Source organism: Heterodontus francisci, chromosome 18 (genome assembly GCF_036365525.1).
Source record: "Heterodontus francisci isolate sHetFra1 chromosome 18, sHetFra1.hap1, whole genome shotgun sequence".
NCBI lineage: Eukaryota > Metazoa > Chordata > Chondrichthyes > Heterodontiformes > Heterodontidae > Heterodontus > Heterodontus francisci.
Window position 1 is genome coordinate 7,066,396 of NC_090388.1, and position 19,328 is coordinate 7,085,723.

General features: G+C 42.2%; 1 protein-coding gene across 2 annotated transcripts in view; it reads left to right on the top strand.

Moving 5' to 3' along the window:
- The window catches only part of utp20 (UTP20 small subunit processome component), a 151,300-nt gene that overhangs the window by 31,347 nt on the left and 100,625 nt on the right, over positions 1-19,328 (top strand). For both annotated transcript variants that reach the window (XM_068050196.1, XM_068050197.1), the window contains 7 exons: positions 1,192-1,254; positions 4,993-5,151; positions 5,738-5,814; positions 6,438-6,517; positions 7,593-7,836; positions 8,586-8,771; positions 19,155-19,245. In XM_068050196.1, coding sequence (XP_067906297.1) covers positions 1,192-1,254; positions 4,993-5,151; positions 5,738-5,814; positions 6,438-6,517; positions 7,593-7,836; positions 8,586-8,771; positions 19,155-19,245 — 900 coding nt within the window. The remainder of the gene's footprint in view (positions 1-1,191; positions 1,255-4,992; positions 5,152-5,737; positions 5,815-6,437; positions 6,518-7,592; positions 7,837-8,585; positions 8,772-19,154; positions 19,246-19,328) is intronic.

Below are 19,328 nucleotides of genomic sequence, written 5' to 3' on the forward strand. Positions count from 1 at the left end.
CAGTAATCATCTTAAAACTTTGTTCAAGTGGCAAACCTTTCTCTCTTAGAGTTTCACGTGTCTTCAATGGTTTCAGTTCCCTGAGAGATGAGCAGGCAGACAGACAAATGTTCTTGCTTCAGTTCCAGGAGCACACGGCATTCTCTTTGTTCAAATCCTTTTGTTTGGGAGTTCAAATTCAAGAAGGCTCCCAGGGTGCTCAGCAGGTTAGTCACGTGACTAGCTCTTTATTAGGAACAGTCTCTTCAACATCCTTGGTTGGAGGTTCAAATTCCTCTGTCACAGCCAGTCAGCCATGTGACCAAAACAGGTCTGACCACTTCTGTGTATTTGAGGAACAGGGACTGGCTCCCTTTGTTTCCACATTGTCTGGTACTATGCAAGTGTTCTTCCAGTCAGAGATTGCAATTTTTAAAGTTCATGTGGCGAAATAATGTGTGCCTCAATCTTGGCAGGTGGGGTTTGCATGACAGAAGCAAAGTTAAGTCAAAACTGATGAAAGGTCATAGACCTGAAACGTTAACTTTGCTTCTCTCTCCACAAATGCTGTCACACATGCTGAGTATTTCCAGCACTTTTTGTTTTTGTTTCAGATTTCCAGCATCTGCAGTATTTTGCTTTTTTTTTTATTGATTATATGTCTGAGTCAGGATTGTGTGTAACTTGGAGGTGATCTTCGTATTGGTGTTCCCATGACATTGTTCCTCTTGACCTTTGCAGTGGTGGAGCAGTGGAGAGGGGAGGTACTGTTGAAATAAACATTAATGAGTTGCTTGTATAACAATTTGGGAGGTGATGGTCTTGTGCAGAATGCATTCTCAAGTTGCACCTGTCATTAAAATTGCATATAGAATTCTACTGACATTGTGCAGCAGGAGCCAAGAACACTCTTAATGTAATTAGTGGTGAATATCATGTTTTAAACATTTGTAGTTATTTTATGATTGACTACCCTATTGACTTTGTATCAGTGCAATAAGATTTAAGTGGTTCAGTGTTAATGTATATCACTGTATAAACATGAGCTTGTCATCAAATCAGCAAATTTGGAATAATTTGTTCTTAATCAATAATTCTTGTTCCTCATATAAGAATTTTGGTTTGTGTATGAACAGATTCAATGACATCTGCTCTCTGCTTCAGTTATTGCACAATACCTTTCTATAAACTTTGCCTCTGTCTGTGTATTAGGTGCGGATACTTACACTGAGGATCATGAATCACTTTGAAGTACAGCTACAAAAAGGAGTAGAGGTATGAAATTTCCTGTGCTTACCCGATGTAAAAGAAAATGGACATAACTGCATATAAATAGAATTGCATAAAAAGTTCAGCACAGAAAGAGGTCATTTGGACCAACTGGTGTTTATGCTCCAGACAAGCTGCCTCCTACCCCTTTTTATCTTGCCCTATCACCATGCCCTTCCATTCTCTTATCCCTCAAGTGTTAGTCTAGCTTCCCCTTAAATGCATCGGTTCTATTCAGCTGAACTAGCCCATGCGGTGGCGGGTTCCACGATCTCTCAGCTCTCTAGGTAAAGTAGTTTCTCCTAAAATTCCTTATCGGATTTATTAGTGACTATCTTCAAAGTATATCCAGTTGTCGTACACCAGTACTCTGGAAAACTATTGCATGTCAAATATCTGTTTTAGCATTCATACAGTGACTTTGGCCTGTACAAATGCGCCCATATACTTCACTTGAATAGAGGCTGAACTTTTGTAAGGGAATTACGAACATATGAATTAGGAGCAGGAGTAGGCCACTTGACCCTCGAGCCTGCTCTGCCACTCAATAAGTTCATGGCTGAACTGATTACTCCACATTACCATCTACCCCTGATAGCTTTTCACCCCCTTGCTTATCAAGAATCTACCTACCTCTGCCTTAAGCATACTCAAAGACTCTGCTTCCACTGCATTTTGAGGAAGAGTGTTCCAACGACTCATGACCCTCAGAGAAAAAATTTCTCCTCATCTCTGTCTTAAATGGGCGACCCCTTATTTTTAAACAGTGATCCCTAGTTCTAGGTTCTTACACAAGCAGAAACATCCTTTCTCCATCCAGCCTCTCAAGACCCCCAGGATCTTGTATGTTTCAATCAAGTCGCCCCTTACTCTTCTAAATTCCAGCGGATACAAGCCTAGCCTGTCCAATCTTTCCTCATAAGATAGCCCGCCCATTCCAGGTATCAGTCTAGTAAACCTTCTCTGCACTGCTTCCCGTGCATTTACATTCCTCCTTAAATAAGGAGACCAATACTGTACACTACTCCAGATGTTGTCTCACCTATGCCCTGTTTAGCTGAAGCATATCCTCCCTACTTTTGAATTCAATTCCTCTTGCAATAAACGATAACATTCTATTATAATAAAAACAAGAAATGCTGGAACCACTCAGCAGGTCTGGCAGCATCTGTGAAAAGAGAAGCAGAGTTAATGTTTCGGGTCAGTGACCCTTCTTCGGAACTGACAAATACATTCTATTAGCTTTCCTAGTTATGTGCTGTCCCTGCATACTAACCTTTTGTGATTCATGCACTAGGACACCCAGATCCCTCTGCGTCTCCGAGCTCTGCAATCTCTCACTGTTTTGATAATATGCTTCTTTGTTATTCTTCCTGGCAAAGTGGACAATTTCACATTTTCCCACATTATACTCCATCTGCCAGATTTTTGTCCACTCACTTCTCCTATCTATATCCCTTTGTAGCCTTTGTGTCATCAGCAAATTTAGCAACCATACCTTCGGTCCCTTCATCTAAGTCATTTATATAAATTGTAAAAAGTTGAGGCCCCAGCACTGATCCCTGTGGAACACCGGTTGTTACATCTTGCCAACAGAAAATGACCCATTTATGCCCACTCTCTCTTTCCTGTTAGCTAGCCAATCCTCTATCCATGCCAATATGTTATCCCCTACACCACGAGCTTTTATTTTTTACAATAACCTTTGATGTGGCACCTTATCAAATGCTTTCTGGAAATCTAAGTGCAGTACATCCACTGGTTCCCCTTCATCCACAGCACATGTAACTCCCTGAAAAGAACTCCAATAAATTGGTTAAACATGATTTCCCTTTCACAAAACCATGTTGACTCTGCCTGATTACCTTGAATTTTTCTAAGTGCCCTGCTATAACATCTTTCATAATAGCTTCTAACATTTTCCATAAGACAGGTGTTAAGCTAACTGCCTGTAGTTTCCTGCTCTCTGTCTCCCTTTTTGAATAAAGGAGTTACATTTGCTATTTTCCAGTCTAGCAGAACCTTCCCCGAATCTAAGGAATTTTGGAAAATTAAAACTAACGCATCAACCATCTCACTAGCAGCTACTTTTAACAGCCTAGGATGAAGTCCATCAGGATCCGGGTCTTGTCAGCCCGCAGCTCCAACAATTTGATCAGTATCACTTCCCTGGTGATTGTAATTTTCTTCAGTTCCTCCCTCCCTTCCATTTCCTGACACAGCTAATTCTGGGATGTTACTTGTATCCTCTACAGTGAAGACCGGTGCAAAATATCAGTTCAATTCATCTGCCATCTCCTTATTATCCATTATTAATTCCCCAGCATCACTTTTATAGGACCAAATTCACTTTGCTAACTCTTTTTTAAAATATCTATAGAAACTCTTTCTATTTGTGTTTATATTTCTAGCTAGCTTTCTCTCATACTCTAATTTTACATTCCTTAATCAATCTTTTAGTCGATCTTTGTTGTGTTTTATATTCTGTTCAATCTTCTGACCTGCCTCCCATCTTTGCACATTTATGCGCTTTTTCTTTCAGTTTGATGCTGCCTTTAACTGTTTAACAACGGATGGCGGGACCCTCCCCTCCGCCCCCACCTTGGAATTTTTCTTTCTCGTTGAAATATATCTATTCTATGTATTCTGAAATATCCCCTTAAATGTCTGCCACTGTATCTCTATTAACCTATCCTTTAAGCTAATTTGCCAGTTTACTTTAGCTAGCTCTGCTTTCATAATTGCCCTTATTTCAGTTTAAAATACTGGTCTTGGACCCACTCTTCTCTCCCTCAAACTGAATGTAAAATTGAATCATATTATGATCGCTGCTACCTAGGGTCCCTTAACTATGAGGTAATTAATTAATCCTATCTCGTTGCACAATACCAGGTCTAGTATAGCCTGCTCTCTGGCTGGCTGCAGAACGTATTGTTCCAAGAGATTATCCCAAGAACATTCTATGTACTCCTCATCTAGGCTACCTCTGCCCATCTGATTTTTCCAGTCTATATGTAGGTTAAAATCCCCCATGATTATCGCCGTACCTTTCTGACAAGCTGCCATTATTTCTTCCTTTTATACCCCATCCTACAGTGTGGTTAACATTAAGTGGCCTGTACACCACTCCCACAAGTGACTTCTTGCCTTTATGATTTCTCATCTCTCCCCAAACTGCTTCTACATCCTGGTTTCCTGAACTTGGATCATCCCTCTCTATTGTGCTAATCATTAATTAACAGAGCCACCCCTCCATCATTTCCTAGCTTCCTGTCCTTCCTAAATGCCATTTAATATTTTAATATTCAGATCCCAATCCATGTCATCCTGCAGCCATGTCTCTAATGGCTATCAGATCGTACTTATTTCTGTTTGAGCTCTCAGTTCATCTGTATTCATCTGAACTGAAGGCGGTAATTCTGAGCAGGGGTGAAGAGGTTGCCTTTGAAGGTGGGGAGATTGAGGTGAAGTACAGACTTAATTCAGTCCCCATTTTAAAGTCATAAATTCTGTCCTTATTCTTGTGACTACATTTATAATGTAAACTGCCAATGTAAACAAGTCACACTGCAATTACATCTTTACACCAGAGGCGGCACTGTGAATCATTTACCTACGCAGCTTCTATTATAATTGTGGTCATCGGAATTTATGATGGAAAAAGATTGACAGGAATTGTTTAGACTTTGGAGCAGCTTAATCACGATTGCCATCAAGGTACAAACTTTTTTGTGTTTTTAATAGGATGAGAGTGATGGAGATCTTCAATCTGTGTTTGCCATCTTACTCCAAGCTGAACTCGTCCCTGCAACTGTTCATGACTACAGAGAGAAATTATTACACTTGAGGAAACTGAGACATGATCTGGTGCAGCCATGTGTCCCTGATGGGCCGTGTTATGAGGTAGGCAGTGGGTTAATTCTTCTGTAGTTCGGTGTTCAAGTGTCAGCAAGGGATGAAAACTAGTGGACTAAGACCAGCAATGTACAAAGCATGACATGCTTGTATTGCCTAAAGTAATATTGGTATCTGCTTTAGTTAATGTATGAGGCTCGTTGTGTGATGATCTTTGAACATTTCTGATTGGAAACCGTGGCAGCGCTGCCAACACCTGGAGCAGGAAAAGACAGGCTAAAGTTTTAAAGTCTGGGCTCTTAATCTGAATTGATGAAGGGTTATTCCTGACACATTTACAGACGTTGGCTTGACCTCGTGTACATAACTAGCATTTTCTTCTTTTTGTTTCAGATTTCCAGCATATGTTACTTTCTCTTTTCAGCTTTGGGCAGTTGTACAAGATTTCTATCTTAACGTGTTAACTTTAGTTCTGTGATGTCAGAGATCATAAATCAACTTGAAGTTAAAGCAATTTACTCCTTTAGTGAAATGCCAAGCTGATTGATGCTTACCCCAAGTTTGTACTTAATGAATATTTTTGAGTTGCTTATGACTGTGCTGATTGTTTACAGTATTGTACTACATTTTCCAGGTTCCTCTTCAGTATTTGATAGGAATGCTTTATATAAACTTCAGCACGCTGTGGGACCCAGTGGTAGAGCTTATTGTGTAAGTATGTTGTAAGTTACGATGCACGTGATTAAATATCTTTGAAGTTTAAACCCCCTAATAAATAGAAATAAAACTGAAAAATAATTAATCTCAAAGGCTTTATTTATGTAAAAAAAAAATTCAGAACTCATCTTCAATGCTGATAATTAATAGGCGCTAAGAAATAGGGATTTTAAAATAAACACTTATTTTTGCAGATAACAGATATGGGAGGATAACGAGATGTAATTTGAAAGTTACCACGTTTAGTTCAGTTTCTGTTTGACCCAGATCAATGCTGTGTTCGTTTATAATAAAATCAGAAAATGCTGGAAATATTCAGCAGATCAGATTGCATCCTGCTGATCCCAGACCTGGTGAATATTTCTAGCCTTTTCCGTTTTTGGTTCAGATTTCCAGCATTCACAGTATTTTGCTTTCGTATTTGTATTTGTGTATGTTTTAAAAAATATATTGTATTTGATATGGGTTATTAAGTTTTACGAACTAAATTTGAACCCCTTAATGATTTAAACAGTATCTTGGTATAACTTACTGTGTTATATTTGAACTTTAGACAATACCAAAATAAATTAATTGTAAATTTTTAATATTTTGTACTATTTTCTTTCCTCTTCCAGTTCCCATGCGCATGGAATGGAAAATAAAGCATTCTGGCATGTTTATTATGAGCATTTGGACCAGGCAGCGCACTTTACAGGTAATCAAATCGAGTAGATTTTTTATTTATTGTTTCTAATATGTAAATTGATCTCCTGCCACACTGCTCAGAAGTGGAATGATGGTGTTTTGTAAGGAGAACATCACACTGTAGACTTGCATTTATATAGCGCCTTTCACCTCCTAAAGGACATCCCAAAGTGCAATGCAGCCAATGAAATAGTTTTGAATTGAAGACATTGTTCTGATGTAGGCAACGCGGCAGCCAATTTGCGAACAGAAAGCTCCCACAAACAGCCCTGTGATACTGGCCAGATAATCTGGAAATTATGTCTGTTGAGGATTAAATATTGGTCAGGACACTGGTGAGAACTCCCTTGCTTTCTTCGAAATAATGTCGTGGGATCTTTTGTGCCACCCGAGAGGGTAGATGGAGCCTTTGGTTTAATGTCTCTTCTGAAAGACCATTATCCTGTATGAACATCAGTATTATTTTACTGTTAACGTGAAACTGTCCATTTAAGGCTAACAGTCTAATTGAGAAGACAGTGCTGGGCAGGTTCATTCAGAAGTCAGAGAGCAGAATTTTGGTGGGAAAGAAAGATTCCATATTTATCTAACGGCTTCAGATCCTTGGGACATCCCGAAGTGCTTCACAGCTACTGGTTTATTTTGTTTTGACCACTCTCAATCCGTAAATCTGGGTATTTAATGTTGGTCTAAACTGCCAAGGTCACTCAGAGGGTAGTTGTAGCTACATGTAAATTTTAGGCTCTAAGTCAATGCGTGGCTCTCATTTTCAAAACAAATAGTGGCAACTCTTGCAAAGTGCATTACTTTGAAGTGTGATAGATGGAGTAGAATGGGTGTACTCTGGGTGCAAGCCCACATCTAAGGGCCTATCTATGTAATTATCTGGTTACTTAGCTATTGATAAAGTGAAGTAACTGTAGTAGAACATCTATCCAGTTGAGCTATCTATAAACATTCATAACTTTTGAATCCATAACTTTCCTTAAGTTCTTATGAGTATTAATGATTCAGTATTGGATATCCAACATTTAAATATAAATGCTTTATATTTGTATTTCATATGAACTACTTTTTTTAAACAGAGAAAGAATTAAAATATGAATTGGGAGAGGAACTAAAGGAAAAGGTCACATCGAGTACTGAGAGTTTTCCGACGGGTATTGTCAGAGAATTGTACCAAGATCAACTTCACTTGGCAACTAAATCCAGTGAGAGAACAGATCACACCAACTTCCGTTTCCTGCTTTGGAAAGCAATGGCTGATTTTCCTGAGAGAGTAGAACCTCGGTCAAGGGAGCTCTCTCCTTTGCTTCTAAGGTTTATTAAGTAAGTCAAGATAAAGCTTTACACATCTTGATGCAATTGACATAGTCCCAGTATAATTATCCTTTCAAAGACATTGAGAGTTATGAGTAGCTCAGTCCATTTGTGGGTGTGGAGAATGCGAGCACAGTATGTTAGACTAATGTCCATTACTGAACCAATTACGAAGAGAATGAAAGGTCAAATCCCACCATGACATCATGGTGAAATTTAATTCAATAAATCTAGGAATTTGTAGGCCATTAAAGATGACAGATTGTTTGGAAAATCCCAGCTGGTTCACTAATATCTTGCATGGAAGGGCATATGCCATCCTCCATTCAGTAACCAAGGAAATAAAACACTCAATCAAAAAACACCTACACGTGCACTGCTTTCCATCTCTCCTTTTAACTGACAAGCAACAGAAAGGTTAAAGTTCACATATGTGCCATGTGATTAAGCATTGATCACATGATCAACAATGGGGTCTATTCACTTATTTATTAATCAGAAAAGCAGTTAGTCAGCTCTGGATTCCCAATTAGCCACATTTATGGGACAACATTGATTTAGAAGGAAGACATAATTGGCCTTCTGGCCAATTTTGTTTTGAGTGCACGGGCAATTTCTTTAAGTGCGAGGCTCCTTTATTGTTGCACGGCTGGGCACACGTAATTTTAAAGGGGCTGACTTGTGTGCTGCCTGCACAGGGACTTTTGGCAGCCAAGAGGGAACATTGCCAGCAAGTGACCTGTCTCTGCTTCATTTAGCAATGAGTATTACCCAGCAGATTTGCTGGTAGCCCCTGCTGAGGACATCAGGAAGAAGCAGCGTCCTGACGAGAAGGCGACAGCCACAGAACTGGAGGATGTGTGCGTTACCGCTGACGATGAGGTTGCTGCTTCTGAAGAACCCAAGTTTGCTGTGGCGAAAAAACCCAGGAGGGCAGCTGTAAAGTAAGTACAATGAGGCAGATTTGCACCCTCTCTAAATTTGAACTCATTAAAATCTCTGCCGGCCTTCGTTAGTTATAAATTAATTGGATATTTAATTGTATTCAGGTGGTGGGCAATAAGTGGGACTCACTTGTGCTCTTCGGGAGGGTTTAAACTAGTTTGGCAGGGGGATGGGAACCGGAGCCACGGATCAGTGGATGGGGTAGCTGTTGAACAGGCAGATACCGAGTGCAGAGAGTCTGTGAGGAAGGTTAGACAGTTGACAGGGCAAAGTTGCAGCCAGTATGATGGGTTGAAGTGTGTCTATTTTAATGCAAGAAGTGTCAGGAATAAGGGTGATGAACTTAGATCATGGATCAGTACTTGGAGCTATGATGTTGTGGCCATTACGGAGACGTGGATATCACAGGGGCAGGAATGGATGTTGGACGTTCCGGGGTTTAGATGTTTCAAAAGGAATAGGGAGGGAGGTAAGAGAGGTGGGGGAGTGGCATTGTTAATCAGGGATAGTATCACAGCTGCAGAAAGGGAGGTCGTCGAGGTGGGTTTGTCCACTGAGTCATTATGGGCGGAAGTCAGAAACAGGAAAGGAGCAGTCACTTTGTTGGGAGTTTTCTATAGACCCCCCAATAGCAACAGAGACACGGAGGAACAGATGGGGAGGCAGATTTTGGAAAGGTGCAGAAGTAACAGGGTTGTTGTCATGGGTGACTTCAACTTCCCTAATATTGATTGGAACCTCCTTAGTGCAAATAGTTTGGATGGAGCAGTTTTTGTCAGGTATGTCCAGGAAGGTTTCCTGACTCAATATGTAGATAGGCCGACTAGAGGGGAGACTATGTTGGACTTGGTGCTTGGCAACGAACCAGGCCAGGTGGCAGATCTCTCGGTGGGAGAGCATTTCAGTGATAGTGATCACAACTTCCTGACCTTTACTATAGTCATGGAGAGGGACAGGAGCAGACGGGATAGGAAAATATTTAATTGGGGGAGGGGGAATTACAATGCTATTAGGCAGGAACTGGGGAGCATAATTTGGGAACAGATGTTCTCAGGGAAATGCACGACAGAAATGTGGAGGTTGTTTAGGGAGCACTTGCTGCGACTGCTGGATACGTTTGTCCCGATGAGGCAGGGAAGGGATGGTAGGGTGAAGGAACCTTGGATGACAAGAGATCTGGAACAGCTAGTCAAGAGGAAGAAGGAAGCTTACTTAAGGTTGAGGAAGCAAGGATCAGACAGGGCTCTAGAGGGTTACAAGGTAGCCAAAAAGGAACTGAAGAATGGACTTCGGAGAGCTAGAAGGGGACATGAAAAAGTCTTGGCAGGTAGGATTAAGGAAAATCCCAAGGCGTTCTGCACTTATGTGAGGAACAAGAGGATGGCCAGAGTGAGGGTAGGGCCGATCAGGGATAGTGGAGGGAACTTGTGCCTGGAGTCGGAGGAGGTAGGGGAGGTCCTAAATGAATACTTTGCTTCAATATTCACTAGTGAGAGGGTCCTGGTTGTCTTTGAGGACAGCGTGGAACAGGCTGATATGCTCGAACAGGTTGAGGTTAAGAGGGAGGATGTGCTGGAAATTTTGAATGATATGAGGACAGATAAGTCCCTGGGGCCAGACGGGATATACCCAAGGATATTACGGGAAGCGAGGGAAGAGATTGCTGCGCCTTTGGCGATGATCTTTGCGTCTTCACTGTCCACTGGAGTAGTACCGGGAGGGTGGCAAATGTTGTTCCCTTGTTCAAGAAAGGTAATAGGGATAACCCTGGGAATTATAGACCAGTCAGTCTTACGTCGGTAGTGGGCAAATTATTGGAGAGGATTCTGAGAGACAGGATTTGATTATTTGGAAAAGCATGGTTTGATTAGAGACAGTCAGCATGGCTTTGTGAGGGGCAGGTCATGCCTCACAAGCCTTATTGAATTCTTTGAAGATGTGACAAAACACATTGATGAAGGAAGAGCAGTGGATGTGGTGTATATGGATTTTAGCAAGGCGTTTGATAAGATTCCCCATGGTATGCTCATTCAGAAAGTAAGGAGGCATGGGAGTCAGGGAAAGTTGGCTGTCTGGATACAAAATTGGCTAGCCCATAGAAGTCAGAGGGTGGTAGTAGATGGAAAGTATTCAGCATGGAGCTCGGTGACCAGTGGTGTTCCACAAGGATCTGTTCTGGGACCTCTGCTCTTTGTGATTTTTATAAAGGACTTGGATGAGGAAGTGGAAGGCTGGGTTAGCAAGTTTGCCGATGACACGAAGGTTGCTGGAGTTGTGGATAGTGTGGAAGGCTGTTGTAGGTTGCAACGGGACATTGACAGGATGCAGAGCTGGGCTGAGAAGTGGCAGATGGAGTTCAACCTGGAAAAGTGTGAAGTGATTAATTTTGGAAGTTCAAATTTGAATGCAGAATACAGGCTTAAAGACAGGATTCTTGGTAGTGTGGAGGAACAGAGGAATCTTGGGGTCCACGTTCATAGATCGCTCAAAGTTGCCACCCAAGTTGATAGGGTTGTTAAGAAGGCGTATGGTGTGTTGGCTTTCATTAACAGGGGGATTGAGTTTAAGAGCCGCGAGGTTATGCTGCAGCTCTATAAGGCCCTGGTTCGACCACACTTGAAATATTGTGTTCAGTTCTGGTCGCCTCATTATAGGAAGGATGTGGAAGCTTTAGAGTGGGTGCAGAGGAGATTTACCAGGATGCTGCCTGGACTGGAGGGCATGTCCTACGAAGAAAGATTGAGGGAGCTAGGGCTTTTCGCATTGGAGCGAAGAAGGATGAGAGGTGACTTGATAGAGAGGTACAAGATGATGAGAGGCATAGATAGAGTGGATAGTCAGAGACTTTTTCCCAGGGTGGAAAGGGCTATCACCAGGGGGCATAATTTTAAGGTGATTGGAGGAAAGTTTCGGGGAGATGTCAGAGGTAGGTTCTTTACACAGAGAGTGGTGGGTGCGTGGAATGCACTGCCAGCGGTGGTGGTAGAAGCAGATACATTAGGGGCATTTAAGCGACTCTTGGATAGGTACATGGATGATAGTAGAATGAAGGGTAGGTAGTTAGTTTGATCTTAGAGTAGGTTAAAGGTTCGGCACAACATCGTGGGCCAAAGGGCCTGTACTGTGCTGTACTGTTCTATGTTCTATATATATATGGGCAGACTGAAACTCTGGTTGTCTGGTTTGGAGGTGCATGTTTGTAATGTGTGTCTCTGTAAATAAAAGATTATAAATGTGTAAAGATTAGGCTCCAGTTCTATTCTCTCTGCCTGATTATCTGAAATGTGACACCCCTATCCTAACTCACACCAAGTCCCATTCACTTATCACCCCATGCTGCTCACTGAGCTGCATCAGCTCCTGATCTGGCAATGTCTCTTAAAATTTTTGTCCATGCCTGCCATGGCCTCGCACCTCTTCATCTGTTCACCTGCTCCTTCCCTGTAGCCCTTCGAGATATCTGTGCTCCTCCAATTCTACCCCCTTTTTGCATCCCCGATTTTAATCATCCACCATTGGCAGCCTTGCCTTCAGCTGCCTGGGCCCCAAGTTCTGGAATTCCCTCCCTATACCTCGCCTCCTTTGAGACACTCTTTAAAACCTACCCGTTTGATCATGATGCTATCCTGATATCTCTACATGGCTCAGCGTTGCATTTTTTTTGGTAACGCTGCTGTTTTACTGCATTAAAGGCATCATGTAAATACAAGTTGTGGTTCACTTCTGTAAACCAGTCTTCATACTTAAGAAAGAACCTACATTGTGTAGCACCTTTTCAGGTCCTCAGGACATCCCAAAGTGATTCACAGCAAATGAAGTATTTTTGAAGTGCAGTTAGTGCTGCACAGGAATAGAACAGCCAGTCTCTGTGCAACAAGCTCCCAATAAGATGGTTAATCAAGTAATCTAATTTGTGAGTATATGGATGGTGCCCAACCAGTAGCATGAATGAACAGTTAAGATACTAGACCCAAATAAACATACAGAAATACTGTATCTAATACAGTACTTAATGGTAATATTAAATAGTGAGGCAGATAGGAACAGACTTCAGGAGCGCATAGGCAGACTGGTGAAATGGGCAGACACATGGCAGATGAAATTTAATGCAGAGAGGTGTGAAGTGATGCATTTTGATTGGAAGAATGAAGAGAGGAAATAAAAACTAAATGTTCCCACACCTGCTTTAAAATTGTACCCCAGAGACACCTGCGGGGCGGGTGGGCAGTGGGGTGTGTGTGTACACAAGTCGTTGAAAGTGGCAGGACAAGTCGACATCTCTGTTTAAAAAAGGTCCTTTGCTCTGTAAATTGCGACATACAGCACAGAAGCAAGGAACTTCTGTTAAACCTTTATAAAACACTGGTTCAGCCTCAATTGGAGTAATATATTTAATTTTGAGCACCACGCTTTAGGACGGATGCAGAAGTGATTTACTAGAATGAAGCCAGGGATGAGGGATGCCAGTTTTGTAGAGAGAACAGAGAAGTTAGGGTTGTTCTTGCAGCAGAGAAGATTAAGAGGAGATTGAATAGAGGTGTTTAAAATCATGAATGCTTTTGTGAGAGTAAATAAAGTTATACTGTTTGAAGTGCCAAAATGGTTGGTAACCAGAGGACACAGAGTTAAAGTAATTGGTAAAAGAGAAAACATTTTTTCACAGAGTTGTTGTGATCTGGAATGCCCTGCCTGGAAGAGTGTTGGAAGCCGATTCAATAGTAACATTCAAAAGTGAATTGGATAAAAACCTTAAAGGGTGAAAACTAACAGGGCCATGGCAAAAGAGCAGGGGAGTAGGATTAATTGAATTGCTCTACCAAAGAGCTAGTACAGGCACAATGGACCAAATTGTCTCCTGTCTGTATCACTATAAATATAACTTAGTGTTGGACAAGGAAGTCTGGCTGGGAACTTAGCTGAAAGGCAAAATGGAGGCTGTCAGTGTTTCACTGGAATACTTCCTGGCTTGTCATTTGCACGAATATTCAGTTTTGGCACTTGTTCTAATTTCACTCTTCGCAGTCCTGCCAAATAGCCGTTCCATTCGAGGCACACATCTCCTCGCAAACATCTCTCAGAAATTACGTTGATAAGTACCACTCGATTGCGTCACTGCTTGTAGTGCGGGAGTTTAAAAAGAAACTTGTCTGCTTGTTTTTGTTGGATCATGACGTTTGATCCAAGTCATTGAGGTAGTTAGCATTGAGGTTTCAGTAGTCTGAGTATCACAGTTAAATTATAATTAAACATTAAAATATCATGTTAATAAGCCATAGTACCTAGTCACGGATGATGCCTTCACCACACAGAACCAGTTATGGTCCTGGATGAATTGTTATTCATCCCAGGCTATTCCTTGCAGTCAGGTTGACACAGGAACATTTCAATTGCACTTGTAATTCCAAAGTTGCCAAGTACTTTTGTAAATGTGGGTAAATTCCATATCCCTGCAGTTAGGAACATTGGAATTGCCTGACGAGAAAAGCCCACAGTTCATCTAATTTACCTTTTACCGTCCTCTTGGTCACATGATACAACGATAATGGAGTTATTGACCAATCACAACAATCAATCTCTATCAATCAGTCTACCAAATAGCCCGACATGAGGTGAGGAAAACCCCCAGTGGTGGAGAGCTTTGGGAACCATAGTCACCAGACCTTCCCGAGCATGCTACACTCACCACATGTCATGACCAAAGTACTCATGTATTGGATCACAAAATAGTATTACCTGAAGGAATTCTATCTAATTTGTATTTGAATAAACCAACACTCTGCTTCCACTGTCTGCTTAGGGAGTCTGTTCCACAAAATAACCACTCGCTCACTGAAATGTTGTTTCCACAGATCAGCTTTTAATTTATTCCCTTCAAGCTTTTCCCAGGACCCGGGGACGGTCATCTCCCAGGGCTTAGCATAGTTATTTGTTATAATTTAATCATTTTTCAGGTATGGATCTATTTTTCTACCAGATCAATGCTGGACAAGGAAACGAGATGCACTTATTGGCTAGAGAAATGAGCCAGACACCCACCCAATGTAGGGAATTCTCTCAGGATTGATGGGAATCTTAATGTTATAAAATAGGTTCAATTCTGTGATCATCACGGTGGTGGTGGTGGTGGTGGGGGGGGGGGGGGGGGGTGGGATTGCTTAACAGCAGCACAGAATCTGAGGGCTAAAAACCCAAGCAGAGATGCTAATCACTGTCTGTGTTGAATCTTTGACCTGTCTGAGTTTCTTTCTTTCTCTCTGAAAACAGACACCGACCACTTTTTTTTAGCATGTCTGCCTGGCTGATGGAGATTTTCAAAATTATGAAAGGGTTAAATAAGGCACACATAAAGTAGATGTTTTTACTTGTGAAGGAGACCCATAGACAGAGCTAAGTGATCCCACAACCAATGAATCAGATTTAAGCTCTGCAGTCCTGCCACATCCAGTCATGGATGGTGGTGGACAATTAAACAGCTAACAGGAGGAGGTGGGTCCACAAATATCCCCATCCTTAATGATGGGGGAGCCCAGCAAATCAGTGCAAAAGACAAGGCTGAAGCATTTGCAGCCATCTTCAGCCAGAAGTGCCAAATGGATGATCCATCTCTGCCTCCTCCTGAGGTCCTCAGCATCACAGATGCCAGTCTTCAGCCAACTCAATTCACTCCACATGATATCAATAAATGGCTAAAGGCACCGGATACTGCAAAGGCTATGGGCCCTGTGTTCCAGTACAACTACAACACTGGCATCTACCTGGCAATGGAAAATTGTCCAGTTGTGTCCTATCTACAAAAGGCAGGACAAATGCAAGCTGGCCAATTACCACCCTATCAAACTATCATCAACAAAGTGATGGAAGGTGTCATGGAGACTGCTATCAAGCAGCACTTGCTCAGTAACAACCTGCTCACTGATGCTCAATTTGGGTTCTGCCAGGGCCACTCGGCTCCATACCTCATTACAGCCTTGGACAAAAGAGCTGAATTCCAGTGGTGAGGTTGTTAATTGTATATAAGTGGTTTAATTATATGCAGACGGAGGGTGTTAATTGGGGTCTTACTTGAGCACTTTTTAAGAGACACTGAGACCGGTGGAGGGTTTTGAGTGAGGAGCTACATGTTTATAATCCTTTTACTCTGTACAATAAATGTGAAACTGAGTAAAGATAGGCTCCAGCATCATCCTTCCATAACAAGCTTTTTGGAATTTAACAAGGTGAGCGTGACTGTCCTTGACATCAAGGTATGATTTGCCCAAGTGTGGCGTCAAGGAGCCCTAGCAAAGTTAGTCAATGGGAGTTGGGCAAAACTCGCCATTGGTTGGAGTTACACCTAGCACAAAGGAAAATGATTGTTGGAGACCAACTATCTCAGCCCCAGGACATCACTGAAGGAGTTCCTCAGGGTCCAATACTAGGTCCAATCATCTTCAGCTGCTTCATCAATGACCTTCTCTCTATCATAAGGTCAGAGGAGGGGGTGTTCGCTGATGATTGAACAGCGTTTAGTACCATTCGCAACTCATCAGTTAATGAAACAGTCCGTGTCCACATGCAGCAAGACCTGGACAACATTCAGGCTTGGGCTGATTAGTGGCAATAAAATTTGTGCCACACAAGCGCCAGATGATGAGCATCTCCCCATGACATTCAATGGCATTATGATCGCTGAATCCCCCACTGTCAACATCCTGGGGGTTACCAATGACCAGAAACTGAACTGGAGCAGCCATTTAAGTACTGTGGCTACAAGAGCGGGTCAGAGGCTGGGAATTCTGCAGTGAGCAACTCATCTCCTGACTCCCTAAAGCCTGTCCAGGGATAAGGCACAAGTCAGCAGTCTGATGGAATAATCTCTACTTGCTTGGATGAGTGTGGTTCCAACAACACTCGAAGCTTGATGCTATCCAGGACAAAGCTGCCCACTTGATCGACACCCCATCCACCACCTTAAACGTTGAATCCCTCCACTACTGGCGCGCAGTGTTTACCATCTGCAAGTTGCACTGCAGCAACTAACCAAGGTTCCTTCAACAGCATCTTCCAAACTCACGATCTCTACCACCTAGAAGAGCAAAGGACATCAGACGCATGGGAACACCACCACCTGCAAGTTCCCCTCTAAGCCACACACCATCCTGACTTGGAACTATAATCGCCGTGCCTTTACTGTCGCTGGGTCAAAATCCTGGACCTCGCTTCCTAACAGCACTGTGGGTGTACCTACACCACATGGACTGCAGCAGTTCAAAGAGGCAGCTTACCACCACCACCTCAAGGGCAATTCGGGGTGGGCAATAAATGCTGGCCCAGTCAGCGACACCACATCCCATGAACGAATGGGGCAAAAAACTTGGGGCCATAAATATAAGATAGTCACTAATAAATCCAAACAGGAATTCAGAAGAAACATCCTTACCCAGAGAGTGGTGGGAATGTGGAAGTGTATATGACAACGGGTAGTTGAGGTGAACAGAGCAGATGTATTTAAGGGGAAGCTAGAGAAGCACATGAAGCAGAAAGGATTAGAATGATATGCTAATAGAGTGGAGGAGGCTTGTGTGGGGCATAAACACTGAAATAGGCCAGTTAGACCGAATGGTCTGTTTTTGTGCTTTAACTGTTGTAATTCTATGGGTATAATTTCTTTTTGCAAAAAAGGAATGTAATGCTTTATTACATTCAGCCTTCACGAAAAATATACAGGCTGGCAGCTATGTTAGTTGTCACAAGTTGGATCCCCTCTTAAGTGCATGTACACTGCATGTCTCGCTGGTACTTATTTGGGTTTCGGCAAGGCAGTGTTCTGTGTGAACCTCAAATTCCACTGCTGGGGAAAGAGCTGCTGGCCGTTTGCACACACAACACACAATGTCTGTCCCACAAGCTGAATGTTAAACCTTTAGATGGTGTATTGGCTGCAATGTCTCCACACTGTCAACATTATAGTCAGGTTTAGATATGTGTGAAAAGTGTGCAGGAGTTCCAAGGAACTCGCTTGGAACTTTGTTTTGTCAAACTGAGTGTGCAGTGTCCAACAGAGATTCCTGTGAATTTAACTCTAGAGTCAGGTTGGGCACTGACTAAGGACTTGGGTAACATTTTGATATTGGTGTGAATTAGAAGCTAATTTGCGCCAATGTTAAAACGAAGAAGAGCAGAGGAGTTCCCCAGTGTCTTGAACCAATACATATCCATAAACTTGCAGCTAAGAAAAAACGATCTTATGGTCCTTTTATCTTATTGTTGTGTGTGGGATCGTGCTGTGCGCAAATTGACTGGTGCCTTTCCTACATTAGAGCAACGATTACACTTCAAAAAGTACCTCTTGGTTTTGGGATGTCCTGAGGATGTGATAGTTGTTATATAAATGCAGATTCTTCTCTTGATATAAAGGCAGATTTTATGATGCCCCATTGGCAGTAGATGCTGTATTTAAAATTGGGCTCATTTTCTGATGAAGCTTTTTGGGGAGAGGGCAGATTGAGGCCATGCTATAGCCACAGATGAATCATCTTTAACTGCAGTTTTTATCCAAATTGATATAATTCCAAAACTTCCACTGCTCAAAAGTAGTGCTTGACAATCTTTACTCTCTCTAATCTCCTCCAGCCCCACAACCCTCCAGGATCTCTGTGTTCCTCCAGTCTGGCCTCTTGAGCATCCCCAATTTTAGTTGCCACACCATTGATGGCTTGTGCCATCTGCTAACTCAGCACTAAGCTCTGGAATTCCCTCCATAAACCTCACCGCCTCTGTACATCTCTTTTCCTTGAAGACACTTTTTAAACCTACTTTTTGACTTAAATTTTTGGTCACCTGCCCCAATTTTTCCTCATGTGGCTCGATGTCTAATCTTGTATTATAACATTTCTATGAAGTGCTTTGGATTGTTTTATTCCATTAAGGGCATTCTGTAAATACAAGTTGCACTGAACCTCTTGACTAGGTGACTGGGGGACCTCCGTTTAACATATCATCCAAAGAATGTGTCTCTGGCAATGCAGCACTCCCTCCGTGTTAAACTGGAGTGTCGGCCTAGATTATGCGCTCACCTCTTGGAGTGGGGCTTGACCTGCAACTTAGTGACTGAGGCGAGAGTGTTGCTAACTGAGCGAAGCTGCTCTGTACAAGCGCATTTTGATGTGTGACAGGGTTGGTCTGTGAAGCAAAAGGTGACCCACTGAAACATTTGGATCCTTCACAAGATGCATTCATGGTATCACTCCAGAGACCCAGCACCCGTGCTATTTTGGCAGTGAAATGCAGGTTATACTTTGAGATGATCCAGCCCTCCACTCATTTGCATAGAGTTTTAATACAAATTATCCTGGGCATGTTTCCGGTTCTGCAAATTTTAACAACAATTTATGTTGTTACAGGCAATTGATTGCTCACCTGAAAGTTTTCTCTAAGTTTACCAACCCAAGGTCGCTTTACCTGGAACCCAAGCTGAAAGAATTATACACACAGGTAATCAATCCAGTACATGGCTCTGAGCACCTGTGATACATATATATCTCGCTTTTCCTGTGGTTAAGCGTCTCTTTTAAACT